Genomic DNA, 20,459 nt, shown 5'->3' on the forward strand with positions numbered 1-20,459 from the left:
CTCTCTGTCTCCCCCCTCCATCTCTGTCTCCCCCCTCCCTCCCTCTCACAGACGTCCCAGGAGGCTTCAGTGTGAGTCAGGAGGATGAGCCAAGGGAGGGAGGAGACCTACACCTCACCTGCGTAGCCAATAAGCACCTGTACACCAATTTTTCATGGCAACGGGTGACTGACCCAGCAGAGGCCACACCCCTGACCCCCTCCCTGGGTGGTGAACTGACCTCAGGAGAGTTTTCTGACACTCTGAGTCTATTGCTTAGCAACCTGACGGCGGGGGATTCTGGAACCTACCGCTGCTCCGCCCATCACCTGCTGACGGGACAGAACACACATCTGGACACACAGGTGGACGTCACAGGTGAGCCCTCTGACCTCTCACACAGGACCACTTTGATCATCATCATCATTACCATCATCATTACCGTCTTCATTATCATCATCGTTACAATCATCATTACCATTATCATTGGTAATGACCATCATCATTATCATTGTCAATCATCATTACGCCATCATTATCATCATCATTACCACCATTATCGTCATCATTACCATCATCATTACTGTCTTCATTATCATCATCGTTACAATCATCATTACTATTATCATTGGTAGTGACCATTATCATTATCGTTGTCAATCATCATTATGCCATCATTATCATCATCATTACCATCATCATCATTATCATCATCATTACCATCATCATTATCATCATCGTTACCATTATCATTATCGTTACCACCATCGTTACCATCATCATTATCATCGTCGTTACCGTCATCATTATCGTCGTCATTACCATCATCATTATCATCATTATTGTCATTACTATGACACATTCACACATCCATGGACAAACAGGGTAATACTCATATCAACATACTCATAGACGTGCTCACACCTGTCCTTTCAACTCAGCAGAATTGCTTTGATGAATGTAATGGATTGGCTATATGTCCCTTTACATTTTATGGGAATTTTGCCATTCCATCAGCACCTGGTATGTACATAAACACTCACGTTCACACACAGTGATACACCTACACACACACAGTAATACACCTACACACACACAGTAATACACCTACACACACACAGTGCTACACCTACACACACACAGTCAGATCAGTGCTTGGGAACTTGGAGTCCCGTAGTTTCCTGGGGCCCCTCCTTTGTTCCCACGTCTGCTCTCTCTGCTGCTCGCCTTCCTCTCCCTCGTCTGTCTTCAGTTGCTCTCTCTGGCTTTCTTCTTCCTTGGTCCTCAGCTCTGCTCTCCTGCTTCTTCTCCCTTGTCATCTACTCGACCTGCTCCTCCTGCCTGCCTTCTCGCCCTGTTCAGATCTGCATCACCTGCTGCTCTTTCTCCCGTGCAGTCTCTGCCTCGTGACCTTCTCGCGCTCTTTTCTCACCGTTGATCTCAGTCTGCTTCCTGCTGTCTTTCTCCCCTGTTCTCAGTTCTGCTCTTCTCTGTCTCTTCCCTCTCTCATTGCTCTCCGTCTGTTCCCCTCCTTGTCCCCGTCTCAGTGTGCTTACTACTCGCTGCATATCTTTCTCCTTGTCTCAGTCTGCTCTACCGTGCAATCTTTCTCCCTTGGCTCCTCAGTCTGCTCTCCTTGCGTCTTTTCTCCTTGTTCCTCAGGTCTGCTCTCCTGTTGGCATGTCTTTCTGCCCTGATCCAAGTCTGCTCTCTCTTGCTGTCTTTCTCCATGTCCAATCTGCTCTCCTCTGCTGCTTCTCCCTGTCTCATCCTGCTCTCCCTCGCTAGTCGTTTCTCCTTCTTACAAATCTTGCTTCTCCTGCTGTCTTTCTCCCTGTCTCAGTCCTGCTCTCTCTCTGTCTTTCTCTCCCTGTCTCAGTCTGCTCTCCTGCGTCTTTCTCCTTGTCTCAAGTCTCTCTCCCTGCTGTCTTTCTCCTGTCTCAGTCTGCTCTCCGCTGTCTTTCTCCTCTGTCTCCAGTCTGCTCTCTCTGCCGTCTTATCTCCTTGTCTCAGTCCTGCTCTCCGTGCTGTCTTTCTCCCTGGTCTCAGTCTGCTCTCCTCGCCTGTCTTTCTCCTTGTCTCAGTCCTGCTTCTCCTGCTGTCTTTCTCCTCGTGTCCTCCTAGTCGTCTTCTCCCTGCCCTGCTCCTTTCCTTCCCCCTGTCCTCAGCGTCTGCTCGTCTTGCTGTCTTTCTCCTACTGCTCAGTCTGGTCTCCGCTGTCTGCATTCCCGCTGTCTCCTAGCTGCTCTCCTGCTGTCTTCTCCCTGTCTCATCTGCTCTCTGCTGTGCTTTCTCCCTGTCTCAGTCTGCTCTCCTTCGCTGTTCTTTCTCTCCCTGTCTCACGTCTGCTCTCCTTGCTGCTCTTTCTCCCCTGTCTCAGTCCTGCTCTCCTGCTGCTTTTCTCCATCATCTGCTCTCCTGCTGTCTTTATCTTCTGCCCTCTGCGTCTCCTCTCCGTGCTGTCTTCTCCCTGTCTCAGATCTGCTTCTCCTGCTGTCACTTTCTCCCTGTCTCAGTCTCTCTTCCTTGCTGTCTTTCTCCCTGTCCATCTTGCTCTCCTGTTGTCTTTTCTCCCTGCTCACGTCTCCTGCTCTATCTCTTGTCTCATTCCCTTCTCTGTCTGCTCTCCTGCTGTCTTTCTCCTTGTCTCAGTCTGCTCTTCCTGCTGTCGTTTTCCCTGTCTCAGCTCTGTCTCTCTCATCTTTCTCCCTGTCTCAGTCTGCTCTCCTGCTAGTCTTTCTCCCTTGTCTCAGTCTGCTACTCTGCATTCTTTCTCCCTGTCTCAGTCTGCTCTCCTGCGTTCTTTCCCTGTCTCAGTGTCTGCTTCTCGGGCTGCTGTCTTTCTCCTTTGTCTCAGTCTGCATCTCCTCGCTGGCTTTTCTCCCTGTCTCAGTCTGCTCTCCTGCTGTCTTTCTCCTGATCTAGTCTCTCTCTGCTATCTTTTCCTGCACCTCTTTCTTTCACGTGGGTAATGCAAGATCCCCAATCAGTGAGGAAAGGACACAATGGCACTTCCCACATATGCACATTTACAGCCCTTCACCAAGGCCAGAGGTATACAATCCAGCCATCAGACACTGTCGAACCACGGACTCACAGAACAATCATCATATTGTTGTCCTGGAGAAGATTATGGGAAACAACACATTCAGTCCCACATACTTAAGTCCCTTTTTATTCATTTATTTTACTGCATTTGACTCACCATACCCAACGGCATAGACTTTCCTTCTCAAACCCCCATGCGGCTTTAAACTAGATGAGAAGTACAGAGAGTGGGGATGTGCTTCAGGTTTGCATTCTTTTGCTAGTCGTATGGTTGAGTCGTAGTGAAAATGTCTTCAAATTGAGTGGTTTTTAAGGTTACTACTACAACCCCAAGAGGAAACCCAGTGTCATCTAAACACACACACATACACTCACAACAAAATGTGTCACCTAACACACACATCCTGTGTGTAGAGGCGTGTGCAGGGGTATCACAGGACCGATTTCAAAATATCCCTAGGCGTTCGGGTCATTTGGCTATAAAAAGGAAAGTATCTATTATCTACTGATGACATAGGAATGATAACTATCATGACTTACGTATGATATTCTGATTACATTCATGCCTACTGTATGACTTATGCCATGTTGCACATGGACCTACTGTTGCTATCATACTGACTTATGACTATCATGGACCTACTGTATGACATCATGCTCATGTGACTAGCAGCGTACGTATGACTATTCATGGCCTACCTGTATGACTATTCATGGACCTACTCATCTGACTATTCATGGGCCTAGCTGTATGAGTATTCAGGACCTACATGTATGACTATTCATGGCCTACTGTATGACATATTCATGGCTGCATGACTTGTTGACTATTGCTGGCCAGGCTATCATTCAGCGGCAGTCTCATATTAATTCTGGCATACACATGGTATCTATTCATGGCCTACTGTGATAATGACTATTCATGCGAGCCTCTGTATGGAATTCATGCAGTATGACTATTCGATGGGCCTACTGTATGACTATATCATGGGACTACTGTTGTATGACTATTATGGGCCTACTGTAATGACTGATATCATGGGACTTACTGTATGGACTATTCATGCGACCTACTGATACTATTCATGGCCCTACTGTATGAACTATTCCCCACTGAACCTACGTGTAATGAACTATTCATCAGGGCCGCTGTACGTGTAATAACAATTCATGGGACCTACATTAGCTGTTAATTGAGCGTTATTACATGTGCCTACATTTTATGAGCGGAGGTGTGGGGAGTGACCCTTCGAACGGTATGAGCTCATTCATGGTCTACTGTTATGACCTTTTGCAGGGCCTAGCTGGAGGATGACTATTCAGGACCTACTGTTGACTTATATTCATGGACCTACTGTATGACTATTCATGGACCTACTGTATGACTATTCATGGACCTACTGTATGACTATTCATGGTCCTACTGTATGACTTATCTGTTCTGTTCTCTTGACATTGAAGTAACTCAATATTTTGTGATGCAATGATGACCTCTGTTCATGTGGACCTTGGCCATTTGGTTACTAACAACACACACGCACACACGCACACACGCACGCACGCACGCACGCACGCACGCACGCACGCACGCACGCTCGCTCGCTCGCACGCACGCACACAACACACACACATCTCTCTCTCACACATGCGCACCTAATCACACACACACTCATGGTGTGTGTTTTCCCACAGTACTGGAGGCTCCGGTGCTGTTACAGAATCTCTCTGACTGCAGCGTGAACATCAGCAGCTCAGTGACACTCAGCTGCCACGCCCACGGAGTGCCACGCCCATTCATCACATGGTACAAGGACCAACACACACTGCTTCAGGGATCAGGTGGGAGGCACAGTGATCTTATATCCCCGTCTCAATTATACTGAACAAAAATATAAACGCAACATGCAACAATTTCAATGATTTTGCTGAGATTACAGTTCATAAGGAAACCAGTCAATTGAAATAAATTCATTAGGCCCTAATCTATAGATTTCACACAACAGGGCAAAGGCGCAGCCATTGGTGGGCCTGGGAGGGCATAGGCCCACCCACTGGGGAGCCAGGTCCAGCCAATCAGAATGAGTTTATCTCCACAAAAGGGCTTTACTACAGACAGAAGTACTCCTCAGCTGTCCGGGGGGCTGGTCTCAGACAACTCTGCAGGTGAAGAAGCCAGATGTGGAGGTCCTGGACGTACTGCCAAATGGACGTACTGACAAATTCTCTAAAACAACATTGGAAGCGGCTTATGGTAGAGAAATTAACATTTCTCTGGCAACAGCTCTGGTGAACATTCCTGCAGTCAGCATACCAATTGCACACTCCCTCAAAACTTGAGACATCTGTGGCATCGTGTTGTGTGACAAAACAGCACATTTTAGAGTGACCTTTTATTGTCCCGAGAACCATGTGCACCTGTGTAATGATCATGCTGTTTAATCAGCTTCTTGATATGTCACACCTGTCAGGTGGATGGATTATCTTGGCAAAGGAAAAACGCTCACTAACAAGAATGTAAACACATTTGTGTCAAAAATAGAGATAAATAAGCTTATTGTGCGTATGGAACATTTCTGAGATCTTTCATTTCAGCTCTTGAAAACATGGGAACAACACTTTACGTGTTGCGTTTATATTTTTGTTCAGTATATATATGGGAATATTACAACAGTGAAAGTTGAGTTGCTTGGTGACTTGGAGTGTCAATAGTCTAAAATGACTTCCTCTCCTCCTCTTTAATTCACCTGCCCTGATCTGAATAAATCAGAATAAAGACAGGACGATGAGAGAGGAATCCTCCTCACTGTTGAGAACGACTCCTGAAGTTGGTGTTGGGAAATGACTGACATGTTCTGTTTCTCATGTGTAGGTATCGTCATAGCACAAGGAGGCGAGAACCTCCACATTGACCGAATCACAGTGGAGGACCAGGGTCTGTACACCTGCCAGGCAACCAATGAGAGAGGCTCTGCTGAGAGCTCCGCCTACATCTGGGTTCACAGTAAGGATCCATTGACCAATAGTAACTGTGGAATACACTCAACTCTCTCTCCTCTCTCATTCTATAACCATCCAAGATGGGTTTCTTCCTTATTTGGTCATGTTGGTGCCTGTGGATAAACACTCTTGTGATAGCCGGGATGTGAGTGTTAAAGGGTACGAATGACAACCAATTAGATTAACAACCTTATACATATAACAGTAATCTAATCATGATCTACTATAACAAGGGTGAAGAGTAAAGCCTCAGCTAATAGGGTCAGTTGTAAAGACAAAACGAGACACTGCTTTAGATAGTGCTGCTATCCTTGTACGTCTTGATTGATTTTCCCTTCTTTAGAGAGTCTTTGGTGCGTCACCCAGTTCTTTCCAGTAGAGGCTGGACTACAGTGTCAGTCACCCCTGTTTGGAGGACCCACTCACTGAGTAGCAGCTAGTGGAACTAGCGGAAGCTCCCTAGCAGCTAGCGGAAGCTCCCTAGCCTGACCATGGAGAGGAGTGGCTCGGTGTTGTTCTGTTCTAATAAGTCAGGAAGGAAGCTGTCTCCCTTTTTGATTTCCCTCGGAAGCCCCACTGCTGCCCCGTAAAGTGAGGCTATTTCTATATCTTCAGAAAAACACCAAGATGAATGAGGAAGATGGCTGTTTGTGTTTGAGCCTGTTGGGTCGTTTCCACCCTGATCAGAGGCTGGGACAGACAAGGAGGGACGGAGGGACAGTGAGAGAACAGCGCCCTCATGTGGGAAGGTGGAGAACTGCAGCGCATGAGTGAAATAAATGTCAGATAAGTGATTTTACTTGAAGTGAGGGAGGAGAGAATAACTATTCCTGAGAGGGCCTGTTCATCTCTGTTCATCTCTGTGCTTCTATTTCTATAGTTTAAAACGTGTAAATCCTCAGATTAATTTCAATCATGCTCTCTTCTCTCTCCCTACGTTGTACACAGAGGATATTTTTGCAGAATTCTGCATGCAGAGTCTCAATTTGGTGTTTGTCCCATTTTGTGAATTCTTGGTTGGTGAGCGGACCCCAGATCTCAACCATAAAGGGCAATGGGTTCTATAATTGAATCAAGTATTTTTAGCCAGATCCTAATTGGTATGTTGAATTTTATGTTCCTTTTGATGGCTGTTCTTGCCTTGTCTCTCAGATCGTTTACAGTTTTATGGAAATTACCTGTGGCGCTGATGTTTAGGCCGAGGTATGTATAGTTTTTTTGTGTGCTCTAGGGCAACGGTGTCTAGATGGAAWWTGMATTRYTGGTCCTGGCAACTGCACCTTTTTTGGAACACGGTTATTTTTGTCTTACTGAGATTTACTGTCAGGGCCCAGATCTGACAGAATCTGTGCAGAAGATCTAGGTGCTGCTGTCGGCCCTCCTTGGTTAGGGACAGAAGCACCAGATCATCAGTAAACATTTGACTTCAGATTCTAGTCCTCTCTCTCTCTGTGTAGACTCATCAGGTGGCCTGTCTCTGGAGATTCCTACTCTCACCTGTACCTGCCTGGTGGCCACTCTCTTCTGGCTGCTTCTCACTCTCTTCATACGTAAACTCAAAAAGGTCAGACACAAATGGAGCAGACATYAGTGTATAAAATTGTGTAACTATCTGTCCTATTTTTGATAATTTCATATAAATCCATTTCTCTCAGCCAAACTCTTCGAGTGCCAAGGCTGAGTACCTTTCAATCATCCTGGACCCAGGGGAGGGGCCTCTGGAGGAGCAGTGTGATAGGCTACAGTACGACCCAGGCCAATGGGAGTTCCCCAGAGACCGCCTCAAACTGGGTATAACTTTACATCATTTGTTACCAGCCTGGTACACTGTGTAGTGATTGGTTACAGACCAAGTATAAAGTTGGGGGAGAGGAGATGATGAAGATTAGTGATAGATATGATCACTTTCTCGTAACAATCTTATCTGCATCAGAGATGACTGGGAGTGCCTCATGTAATCAGCGTTATCTGTGTTGTGCTAATCATGGGTGGGAGCTATGTTTACTGTAACTAATCAGGTCTGGCTATGGTGGGATCTGAGTTTGACTCATCAGGGCTTGTTGGATATACAGTAAATGTCATTTTAATTTCTCAAGTTTTACGAACGGTCAGCTGGGATATCTAGGTGGTTCCCACCTGAAGCCTTAAGAAACATTAACTCTGACAGACTGCCACCGCCCAGTGTTAAACCACAACCCATCCTTTGGGTTTCAACCCCACSATTTGAGAAACAAATAAGATTGTGTTTGAATGATCTCTCTATGTCCTTCCAGAGAAACCTCTGGGCCGTGGGGCCTTTGGGAAAGTCATGCAGGCGTCTGCCTTTGGCATCGACAACTCTACAGGCTGCAGGACTGTGGCTGTCAAGATGCTCAAGGGTACCTGCTTTATTATGTTCACTATATCTGAGTCATGCTATCTAACAACGTGACAAATGATGACTTTTGTTTCAGAATAGAACAACTGAATAGAATAGAACATGACTCTACCAGCATAATGTGCTGTATTTATAATGTACTGTATTAATAATGTGCTGTATTAATAATATTCTGTATTTATAATGTGCTGTATTTATAATGTACTGTATTTATAATGTCCTGGTTTGATATGTGATGTATTTATAATGTCTGTATTTATAATGTGCTTGTATTGATAATATTCTGTATTTATAATGTGCTGTATTTATAATGTCCTGTATTTATAGTGTCCTGTATTGATATGTGATGTATTTATAATGTACTGTATTTTATATGTGCTGTATTGATAATGTGTTGTATTATAATGTGTTGTATTTATAGTGTGATGTATTTATAATGTACTGTATTTATAATGTGCTGTATTTATAGTGTGATGTATTTATAATGTACTGTATTTATAATGTGCTGTATTTATAAAGTGATATATTTATAATGTGCAGTATTTGTAAAGTGATGTATTTATACTGTGCTGTATTTTATTTACTATATTAATAATGTGCTGTATTTATAGTGTGATGTATTTATAATGTACTGTATTTATAATGTGTTGTATTGATTATGCTCTGTATTTATAATGTGTTGTATTTATAATGTGCTGTATTGATAATGTGATGTATTTATAATGTACTGTATTGATAATGTGCTGTATTTATAATGTGCTGTATTAATAATTGTTGTATTATAATGTGCTTGTATTTATAATGTGCTGTATTAATATGTGCTGTATTTATAGTGTGTTGTATTTATAATGTGCTGTATTTATAATGTTTTGTATTAATAATGTGCTGTATTTATAATGTGCTGTATTAATAATGTGCCGTATTTATAGTGTGATGTATTTATAATGTGCTTGTGCTGTATGTTGTCCACCAGAGGGGGCTACTCCCAGTGACCACAAGGCTCTGATGACAGAACTGAAAGTCCTGAACCACATCGGCCACCACCTGAATGTGGTCAACACTGCTGGGAGCCTGCACCAAGGCAGGGCCTCTCATGGTGATAGTGGAGTACTGTAGGTATGGAAACCTATCCACCTACCTGAGAGGCAAGAGAGAGACGTGTTCCTGCTCACAAGGTGACTTCTCCCTCTGTCTAGATTAATTAGACTGACTGACGGACGGACGGACGACGGACTGGACGGACGGACGGACGGACGACGGACGGACGGACGGACGGACAGGACGGACGGACGGACGGACGGACGACGGACGGACGGACGACGGACGGACGGACGGACGGACGGACGGACGACGGACGGACGGACGGCGGACGACGGACGGACGGACGGAGGACGGACGACGGACGGACGGACGAGAACGGACGGACGGACGACGGACGGACGGACGGACGAGGACGGACGGACGGACGGACGGACGGACGGACGGACGGACGGACGACGGACGGACGGACGGACGGCGAGACGGGGAAGAGGACGGAACGGACGGACGGACGGACGACGACGGACGGACGGACGGACGGACGGACGGACGGACGGACGGACGGACGGACGACGGACGGACGGACGGACGGAGGACGGAAACGGACGGACGGACGGACGGACGGACGGACGGACACGGACGGACGGACGGACGGCGGACAGACGGACGGACGGACGGACGGACGGACGACGGCGGACGGACGGAACGGACGGACGGACGACGACGGACTGACTGACTGACTGTACTCTGACTGACTGACTGACCTGACTGACTGACTGACTGATCTGACTGACTGACTGACTGACTGACTGACTGAACTGACTGACTGATCTGAACTGACTGACTGACTGACTGACTGACTGACTGACTGACTGACTGACTGACCTGACTGACTACTGACTGACTGACTGACTGAACTGACTGACTGCTGACTGAACTGACTGACTGACTGAGCTGACTGACTGACTGACTGACTGACTGACTGAACTGACTGACTGTGACGGACGACGGACGGACGGACGGACGACGGACGGACGACGGAGGACGACGGAGGACGCGACGACGACGGACGAGCGACGGACGACGGACGGACGGACGGACGGACGACGGACGGACGGACGGACGGACGGACGGACGGACGGACGGACGACGACGGACGGACGGACGGACGGACGGACGGACGGACGGACAGGAGCGGACGGACGGACGGACGGACGGACGGACGGACGGAACGGACGGACGGACGGACGGAGCGACGGACGACGGACGGAGACGACGGACGGACGGACGGACGACGTCAATGAAGGTCAAGTTCCCATTGACTTCCTGTCTATATCTTTATGCTGTGAAGAGCGTCATGAATGTCTTATTGTCAATTTCTTACAGACGTTAAGATACTTATCTCACATTCAAGTCTCATTTCCTCTGACGGATACACAGAATGAGCCTCAAGCAATCAAACACATCATCTACTCACTTATGCAATCAATGATGTCTTGTTATCTGTAATAAGAGAGAGGAACTTTTTCCTTAATGTCAGAATCTGTAGTTCTGAAGTATTAGTCCTGTATGATTCATGTTAACACTCATAGTGAGTTGAAGTTGTAATGCTGCTGTTTGTGTCGTATAGGTATGTGTAGTGGTTGTAAACTAGAGACAAAACACACTAATCCACACACTAAATATAATAAATACAGAATATCCATATTGACCAGTAGCACTACCTGACCACATTAACCACAACTCATTTTCTCTGCCCTGTGACAGGATGGGAAGAAGAGGTGTTTCGAGGAGAAGAGAGAGCACAGGGAGAGGGTAAGAGAGAGAGAAGAGAGGGAAGAGAGAGAGAACAGAGGAGAGGGGTATAGAGAGAGAGAACAGAGGAGAGGGGTAAGAGAGAGAGAACAGAGGAGAGGGATAAGAGAGAGAACAGAGGAGGGGTAGAGAGAGAGAACAGAGAGAGGGTAAGAGAGAGAGAAGAGGAGAGGGGTAAGAGAGAGAGAACAGAGGAGAGGGGTAGAGAGAGGAGAACAGAAGGAGAGGGTAAGAGAGAGAGAACAGAGGAGAGGGTAGAGAGAGAGAACAAGGAGAGGGAAGACAGAGGACAAGGAGAGGGGTAAGAGAGAGAGAACAGAGGAGAGGGTAAGAGAGAGGAACAGAGGAGAGGGTAAGAGAGAGAGAACAGATGAGAGGGTAAGAGAGAGAGAACAGCAGGAAGGATAAGAGGAGAGAACAGAGGAGAGGGGTAAGAGAGAGAGAACAGAGGAGAGGGTGAGAGGAGAGAAGGACAGAGGAGAAGGTGGATAAGAGAGAGAGGACAGAGAGGAACGAGGAGAGTAAGATGTAGAGAGAACAGAGGAGAGGGGTAAGAGAAGAGAGACAGAGGAGAGGGGTAAGAGAGAGAGAACAGAGGAGAGGGTAAGAGAGAGAGACAGAAGAGGGTAAGAGAAGAGAGAAAGAGAAGGGTTAAGAGAGAGAAACAGAGGGAGGGGTAAGAGAGGATGGGAACTAAGGATGAGAAGGTAGAGAGAGAGAACAGTAGGAGAGGTAGTTTTTTGGTATTTTTTTTTGGAGATGACGACATTGTTTTGATGAGGGGTAATTATTGTTATCTACAGTTTTTGTTGTTGTTGAGATTTTTATCTTTCAATCCTCACCCTCTAACTCCTCTCACTTTCTCTTCTCTGTCCCTCCTCTCCCTTTCTCTCTCTAGTCCCATCTCCCTTTTCTCTCTGTCTCATCTCTAGTCCCTACCTCTCCTTCTCTCTACTGTCTTCTCTGCCCCATCGTTTCCCTACTCAGTCCTCTTCTCTCTCGCTCTCTTCTCTCTCTGCTCCTCTCCCTTTCTCTCTCTGTCCTCGTTCCTCGTCTCCTCTCTTCTTCGTCCTCTCTACTCCTGCCTCTCCTGTCCCTTCTCTCCCTTGCTCTCTTCTGTCTCTCTCTCCCTCTCTCTGTCTCTCTCTCTTCTCTTTCAGGTGTCTCTAAGTCTCCTCTGTTCCTGGAGGATCTCATCTCCTACAGTTTCCAAGGTTCTCGAGCATGAGGTTCCTCGCCTCTCGCAAGGTCTGATACCCGTGTCTGTCTGCCTGTCTGTCTGAAAGACATATAGTATATGACCTTGAAAATATTTGGCTCATTTGTACCGCTCGATGCGAATCAATAGATCCCAAATTGTGCTTTTAATTGTGTGTGTGTTCACTCTGTGTTTCTATGTCAGTGTATCCACCGTGACCTGGCTGCCAGGAACATTCTGCTGTCTGAAGACAAAAGTGGTGAAGATCTGTGGACTTTGGTCTGCCAGAGACCTCTACAAAGACCTCGACTACGTCCCGCAGGGAGACGTGAGTCCACACCAACACAAACAACACACACAACACACACACACACACACACACACACACACACACACACACACACACACACACACACAACACACACAACACACACACACAACACACACACACACCACACACACACACACATGGGGACAATATTTATCTCCTCCTCATAACGGGGACTTCACTGTACTTAGCCTATTCTCAGATCTACAGTAGTTGTGCTGTCCTGCCAAGTTGGCGAGACACCTCAAACAGGTCTGGGACCAGGATATTCTGTACTCTCTGCTGGCAGCTGATTCTGACCCATGACCCCTGCTCTCCACAGGCAAGGCTGCCATTGAAGTGGATGTCCCCAGAGTCCATCTTTGACAAGGTGTTCACGACCCAGAGTGACGTGTGGTCCTATGGAGTTCTGCTCTGGGAGATATTCTCTCTGGGTCGGTCCTCATATCCACTTACACAAAACACATACTGCTGGTCCCATAGAGTTAGGAATTAGAATACTAGTCATTTAATAGGATCTCTATGGCTCGTACTATGACTAGTACATACCATTACTGTATCACCTGGACAAGACGCGAGGCTTCTTCTCTGTCTGTCTCACAGGAGCCTCTCCGTACCCAGGCCTGAACATAGATGAGGAGTTCTGCCACCAACTAAAGGAGGGAACACGCATGCGACCCCCAGAGTACAGCACTCCAGAAATGTGAGAAAGAGAAATATATTGATGGAGAGAGAACTGAAGAGAGACTGTGGTGTGAGTTTAACTGGTGTGTTGTCTGTAGTTACAGCACCATGCTGGCATGCTGGGAGGCTAACCCCTCAGACCGCCCCACCTTCACTGGCCTAGTGGAAACACTGGGAGACCTGCTGGAGGCACGGGTTCAACAGGTAACACACACACACACTCTCTCTCTCTCTCTTCTTCCTGTGTATTGAACCTTGTCTATGATCAGGATGGGAAGGACTACATTCCCCTGGGCACGTTCCTGTGTGGAGAGAGAGACCCAGACAGCAGCGTCCAGAGAGACTCCACAGACAGCTCCCTGACTGACCTGCATCCACACAGACTCATCAGTCTAGGGTAAGGCTAGGAACACCCCCATAAACAGAGAAAAATGACAGTTGGTACAGTCCAATGGGTTGTAGTTGGTAATGTTTTAATTCTGTTCCAGCTACATGAACACCAGGAGCACAGCGAAACTCAGGACCTTTGAGGAACTGCCCAGCAAGGACCCGCCTGGGCCGGACGTGAGGGCACACACTGATTCACATTTATTTTCTCGCTCGTCACTGATGTGTCTGGTGTGTTGCTGTGTATCACACACTAATGCGTAGAACTGGTGTGTTTCAGGATGAGCAGGGAGACAGCGGGATGGTTCTACCCTCTGAGGAACTCAAACGCCTCAAATGGACCAGCGGTGCCAAGAGCCTCACAAGGTCACCACCTCTAACCTTCAACCCCTCTGACTACAAATGAGAGTATTTTGTGTTCTGTATTGATAATGATTGAGGGGGTGTGTTGGCAGGTTCTTCACCATCAGTACGTGCAGGGAAAACCTGGTGCSCTGCATGTGTAATGACATCACTGGTCTCCATGACGAGCCGCCTGTCCTCCCATGCGACTGTGACTCCGAGGAGAGCTGTTCCCCTCCACCCGACTACAACTCTGCCTTCCTCTACCCCTCCCTCTGACAACTCTATCATATCACACTTCTCCCTCTGGTTAGAACTGCCTTGGTTCCTCCCTCCCAGCACACCATCACTCACCCTAACCTCCTCCCTCTGACACCCACTTCTCTATCCCTAGTCCATCTTTCTCCCTCCTCCCTCTGACACCTTCTCTATCCCTAGTCCATCTTTGTCACAGATTAATTATTGATGCAGTGCTTCATTTCCCCATAACATACTATCAGACGACTTCACTCCAAATATCTGTCTCTACAAACAATTCCTCTAAAGATTGTATTTGATGCTGTAGCTTCCTCAGGGGGAGAGGAGTAAGGTATGTGAATTACTGAGGCCTGCGTAGGGTGCCACACCCACACCACTAACAGCAGCTAAATCCATGATAGTGTTATCACATGCAGCAACACTGCATGTCCATGTACCAGTCTATTTAGTGTAGTTGGACTATAGAGCTCAGAGGAATCTCGGTTGTCTCCAGTGACCATGATGTTCCTACACCTGTATGCTGGAAGAATTTATTCATTAGAAAATAGTGTTGCACCTATTTATTTACAATATGTTAACCTCATGAGATTGTGTCAAGGAAGGCAACTGCTGTCAATGACCATTAGACCAGTTGATGCAGAGCTATGGAGAAGTACTGTAGAACATGTTTAATAGCCACAGCCGTTTGCCCTGACTGACACAAGTATGTATGTATGTATTCAAAACATATTTAAACATGTTGAAGTAAAGAAGCGTTACCACACTGACTGTCAAGACAATCCTCTGGTCTTCACATGCATGACACTAAGACAACACACTGTTTTGGTATATTTTATTAAAATACTGCTGTACACACAATATTGCAAAAGTTGAGACAATGAACACAAGATGGGCAAAACAACATACAAAGAGCGTGATTGATAGATGTTAAGTGGAGAGTCATGTTCAGACTGGGGAGTCGGTGTGAGGGGCTGGCGGAGTGTGTAGGGGGGGCGGGGGAAGGCTGTTCGCGAGTGGTGTAGTGGGGGGGGGGGGGAGCGTGTGTCGGCAGTGGTGTGTGGGGGGGGGGAGCTGTGTGTCGGACAAAGGTGTGTAGTGGGGGAAGCGGTGTGGTCGAGGTGAGGGGGGGAGAGGCGGATAGTTCGGAGTTGGTGGTAAAGTGGGGGGGGGGGGAGAGGCGTGTTCGGAGTGTTTAGTGGGGGGAAGAGGCTGTGTGCGAAGTGTGTAGTGGGGGGAAGAGGTACTGTGTCGGCAGTGGTGTAGTGGGGGGAGGAGAGAGCGTGTGTCGATGTAGTGGAGGGGGGGGGGGAAGGGCGCTGTGCGGAGTGGTGTAGTGGGGGGGGGGGGGGAGGCGTGTCGGAGTGGTTGTAAGTGGGGGGGGGGGGGAGGCGTGTGGTCGGAGTGGTGTAGTGGGGGGGGAGGAGGCGTGTGTCGGAGTGGTGTAGTGGGGAGGAGAGGCGTGTGTCGGAGTGGTGTAGTGGGGGGGTGTGTCGGATGGTGTAAGTGGGGGGAGAGGCGTGTGTCGGAGTGTGTAGTGGGGGGGGGGAGAAGGCGTGTGTCGGAAAAGTGGTTGTAGTCGGTGCAACCCACAATTTTTTCGGTATACAACAGCCCCGCATCTTTGCTGTGAACGCAGAACCGGGAGGTGAGGGCAGTGTGTCGGAACATCGCGCATACAGTGGATGTAAGTGGAGGGTGTGTGCGTGTGTAGTCCGAGTGTAGTGTGTAGTAGGGGCGGGGGAGAGGCGTGATGTCGGCAGGGTGTGAGTGATGGAGCGGGAAGGGCGGAGTCGTGTGATCGGGGATAGTGGCTGTAGTGGGGGGCGGGCAGCGTGTGTCGGGTAAACAGTGGTTTGAGTGCCAGGCGGCGGAGAGGGAGGCGTGTGTCGGATGGTGTCAGTGCAGGGGGAGAGGCGACCAAATGACTGTCGGGGATAAGTGGTGTAGTGGGGGAGCAAAGTCAGGCGTGTCGTCGGAGATGAAAGTGGTGTGTAAGCTGGTGTGGGGGGGTGGTTTGGAGAAAGGCGTGTGATCGGTTGGAGTGGGTGTAGTGGGGGGGACCAAGGAGCGCGTGTCGTGTCGATAAGTGGTGTAGTGGGCAGGGGGGAGAGGCGTCGTGTCGCGAAGTGTGTAGTGTGGGAGGAAGGCGTGGTGTGTGCGCGGTGTGCGGGGAGGGATGTGTCGGCTCAGATGGTGTAGTGGGGAGGGGCTGGGACGGCGCTGTGTCGGAGTGGTGTAGTGGGGGGGGGAGAGGCGTGTGCGGAGTGGTTAGCTGGGGAGGGCGTGTGTCGGAGTGGTTGTAGTGGGGGGGGGCGTCGTGTCGAGTGGTGTAGTGGGGGGGGGGGCGTGTGTCGGAGTGGTGTAGTGGGGGGGGCGTGTGTCGAGTGGGTTGTCGGTAGTGTTTAGTGGGGGAAGGGCGTGTGTCGATCGTTGCTGGCTATCGGTCGAGCTGGTGATAGTGGGGGGGGGGCGCTTGGGGCGTGCGTGGAGGGGGAGGCGGTGTATGTGTGGACTGTGTGGGGGGGCGTGTAGTCAGAGTGGTTCTGTCCCGTAAGTGGGGGGCGGAAGGGGGGTGACGGGGGGGGTGTGTCGTATAGAGCAGTGCGTTTTATGGTGTAGGGGGGTTAAGGCTTGGCTAGAAGTTTTTGTCGGTCTTTCAGATGGTGTTGTAGGTCGAGCGGGCGTATACCAGCATGTGTCGACGGCTAGTGTATATCAGTCGCGCCGCGGGGGCACAAGCAGGGGCGTGGTGTCGGATTTCAGTGTGTACGTGTTGGGCAGCCGAGCGGCGTGTGTCGACACCATCCCAGTCTCGGTTTGTAGAGCTTGGTAGTGTGGACTATCAAGGTTTGGATCTATTTTCAACAGACAACATGATTGCTGCTCCCGGAGACACAAGCTTCAAGTTGTTTGTAGTGTGTAAGGGGGAGAGCTAGCGTGTGTCGGCAGTGCAGTGTAGGGGGTTGAGCCGACGCGAAGTGAGATGGTCGGAGATGGTGTTAGATGGGTGGAGTGGGAGGGTGACGGCGTGTTCGGAGTGGCATTGTCAGAGTGGGGGTGGGAGACGCGGACTAGGCCGTGGTGTCGGATGGGTTAGTGGGGGGGGGGGGGAACCTGTGGCCTCCACAAAGTCACTCCTGGACCTCAACCCAATTGAGATGGTTTGGGATAAGTTGCGACCGCAGACTGAAGGAAAAGCAGCCAACAAGGCCTCACATATGTTCGGGGAAACTCCTTCTAAGACTGTTTTGAAAAAGCATTCCGAGGTGAACTGGTGACGAGATGCCAAGATTGGTCAAGGCATAAGGGATGTTGTGCGGCTACTTTGATGCGGCTGTAAGAAGATCTGCGAAATGAGTAGCAGTGAGTGTCTCAGATTTAGCGGTGTTGTGAGTGTCGTTGTAAACACTTTTTTTACGGTACCACATTGATTCTATATGTGTTATTTCATCTTTTGATGTCTTCACATTATTCTACAAGTAGAAAATCAGTAAAAATAAAGAAAAACACCCTGGAATGATACGGGTGTCAGTGGTCTTCAGTGGGGGGAGAGGCGTGGTGTCGGTAGTGAGTTTAGTCTGGGGGGGGGGGAGGCCGTGTGTCGGAAGTGGCTTGTAGTGTCGGGCGTCGAGTGGAGCGGCTCGCGTAGTGATTTTCAGTGGGGGAGGGCATTGAGCGTGTGTCGACAGTGGTGTAGTAGGGGGCGAGCTAAGGCGGGTTCCGTTATTACTCTATGTGCTTGTTGAGCTGTAGGGGTAGAGCGTAGATAGTCGGATCAAGTGTGTTCTAGTTCGTGGGAGTGGCAGAGGGTGTGATCGCGAAAACCGTGCGGGTAAGTGGGAGAGGCGTCTACATTTGCTGTTCGGAGTGGTGTAGCTGGCGGAAGAGGCGTGCTTTGTTCGGAAGTGCGCCAGCTGTAATGTCGGGAGAGAAGCGTCGTGTCGGAACTGGGGGTGGGGGGAGAGGCGTGTGTCGGAGTGGTGTGGTGGGGGGAGAGGCGTGTGTCGGAGTGGTGTAGTATTACGGGAGTGTGTCATGAGTTGTTGGGGATGGGATATTGATAGGGTGGATGCGTGTGATCTGTTTAAATTTAGGGTTCTAAGCACCACATTTCACCAAATACGTTTTCTGTTTCGATCATTTCACTGAAAACAGTACGATTCTAACTCCGAGCAGGTTTTAGATCAAGTGGCCCCTATGTACTGATCTACAGTCAGTTTTACTCTTCAACTCCTAAATGGTTCAGGATAGGCTAGGTGTAGATAAACAGTTCCTAGATCTGTGCTATGTGGCAACTCCCATGTCACCTCATGGAGTATTGGGTAGAAGATGCCCCTATTCACTGACATAGGGTCAGATATGTTGACATCCAAGTAGGTTAGGTAAGGTTGGACAGAGTAAACCGATGCTAAATCTGTGCTTAGGGCCATTATCACCTCACGAATTCCCCCCACAGTATCTCCACCTACCCCCATTTAGAGTCCAGTCCACATCGATCTGACTGGATAAAGGGCGAGCAATGACGGCCAAACACATTCAGTCATCGGGCCCCTCCAGCTGTCCGTCATCCTGAGAGAATTCCAAACCATTCAACAGAAGGTCTATTCAATGGGGTGGAACATCCAATATGTTACACATAGAACAGTGATGTATAGAACAGACACAGCTACCTCATCTCATGTGACTAGAAGTCTATGATATATACAATACATTTATATCTAACGCTTTGAACGTTTCACCCTTCTGAATAGACCCGTGCTTCTGAATGCATCAGCCACTGCTCACCAATCTTACCCACCCTCTCCCAAATTCTATATTTTTCTTCCTGAAGAGTAAACTCCTTCACTACCCCTTGTGAATTTAAAATTATTGGATTGGTATAAGCAGTTTCCATCATCTCTCACGCCAATCCATTCTTTTTAAAACCATGAGAGGGATTGAATAAGTGCGCACTTCAGGAGGAAAATCCCAGGTGACCACTGGGAGAGGTCAGAGGTTAAATTCCTGGTTGTCGCTGCCTCGAGCACATTTTGTCTCACATGATTTAAAATGGTCAAATAAAAAACAGATGTTCTTAAAACCTTACTGACTCTGTCCCGTTCCTTGCCCCTCCGTCCCCACCCCAGCTGGTATTGGTCCACAACATAAAGTTTGTGTTGAGGGAGAAAGACCATCCCTTCCATGTCCCATCATGCATCACTGCACAACAGCTGAGCAAAATGAAGGGAACCAGCTAAAAAAAAAAATGTTTTAAAAGCATCACTTCTTCTCAAATGAAGAGGTTGGCAGGGACCCCTCAGGGGAAGGAAGCAGGGGAGCGGATAAAGAGAGAGAAAGAGGTAAAGAAAAGGAGGACATTCCACATTGAGGCAGAACTGGCACCATTCTCTAGTTTTGGCCCAGTCCGTGGGCTTCATCCCAGCGCTGACGAGCCAGACCTAAATATTCCATCTCACAGAGTTCATCATTGGTGTCACAACATTTTCCACAATAGTGTCCGTCATGAAGCAATAAAGGAGCCTGCTGCTTTCATGACCCTGCGCTATATAACAAACAGGGAGAAGACACCCCTTCCTCAGGATCATGTCTAGATAGGAAACAGCTTTTGTCAAATTGATGGAAAAAGTCAATTTTTGTGCACTTTAACCCTGACCCTTTTCCTAAACTGCTGTGGAAGTCATCCTAAACCTGTTACAAAAAGTCAATTTTGCCAAAAAATGTATACCTTCTAGACAAAACCCTACCTCAGTGCCAACAGAAACCCCAGTTCGACCCAATAGCCCCCCTAACACATGACCTCAATGTTGCATGACCCTTGACCTCCACATCAAGGCAATGAATTGACCAACGGTCTGTCTGAGTCCCCAACCCAGCACTCTACCCAAAAACTCAGTGGTTTGTCCTTTTGAGTGGGAACCGACAAGCAAGGAGGCTGAGGTGGACCGGTCCATTTCAGGAATGGGTTCCCTGACCATCCCCTTTGAAAGCGTCCAGTGGTCTGTCCCGTC

General features: G+C 48.4%; 1 protein-coding gene across 1 annotated transcript in view; it reads left to right on the forward strand.

Moving 5' to 3' along the window:
- LOC111953844 (vascular endothelial growth factor receptor 1-like) overlaps positions 1–15,214 on the forward strand; it is a 36,568-nt gene extending 21,354 nt beyond the window's left edge. Inside the window, 19 exon segments of the mRNA XM_070435656.1 lie at positions 52–357; positions 4,720–4,866; positions 5,897–6,028; positions 7,482–7,588; positions 7,680–7,815; positions 8,298–8,402; positions 9,375–9,460; positions 9,462–9,576; positions 12,415–12,474; positions 12,477–12,502; positions 12,657–12,704; positions 12,706–12,780; positions 13,103–13,214; positions 13,384–13,483; positions 13,563–13,668; positions 13,734–13,861; positions 13,953–14,028; positions 14,132–14,217; positions 14,307–15,214. Of these exon segments, the coding sequence (XP_070291757.1) occupies positions 52–357; positions 4,720–4,866; positions 5,897–6,028; positions 7,482–7,588; positions 7,680–7,815; positions 8,298–8,402; positions 9,375–9,460; positions 9,462–9,576; positions 12,415–12,474; positions 12,477–12,502; positions 12,657–12,704; positions 12,706–12,780; positions 13,103–13,214; positions 13,384–13,483; positions 13,563–13,668; positions 13,734–13,861; positions 13,953–14,028; positions 14,132–14,217; positions 14,307–14,472 (2,117 nt within the window). The 3' untranslated portion in view covers positions 14,473–15,214.
- The last annotated feature ends 5,245 nt before the right edge of the window (positions 15,215–20,459 follow it).

This window comes from Salvelinus sp. IW2-2015, linkage group LG27 (assembly GCF_002910315.2).
Source record: "Salvelinus sp. IW2-2015 linkage group LG27, ASM291031v2, whole genome shotgun sequence".
NCBI lineage: Eukaryota > Metazoa > Chordata > Actinopteri > Salmoniformes > Salmonidae > Salvelinus > Salvelinus sp. IW2-2015.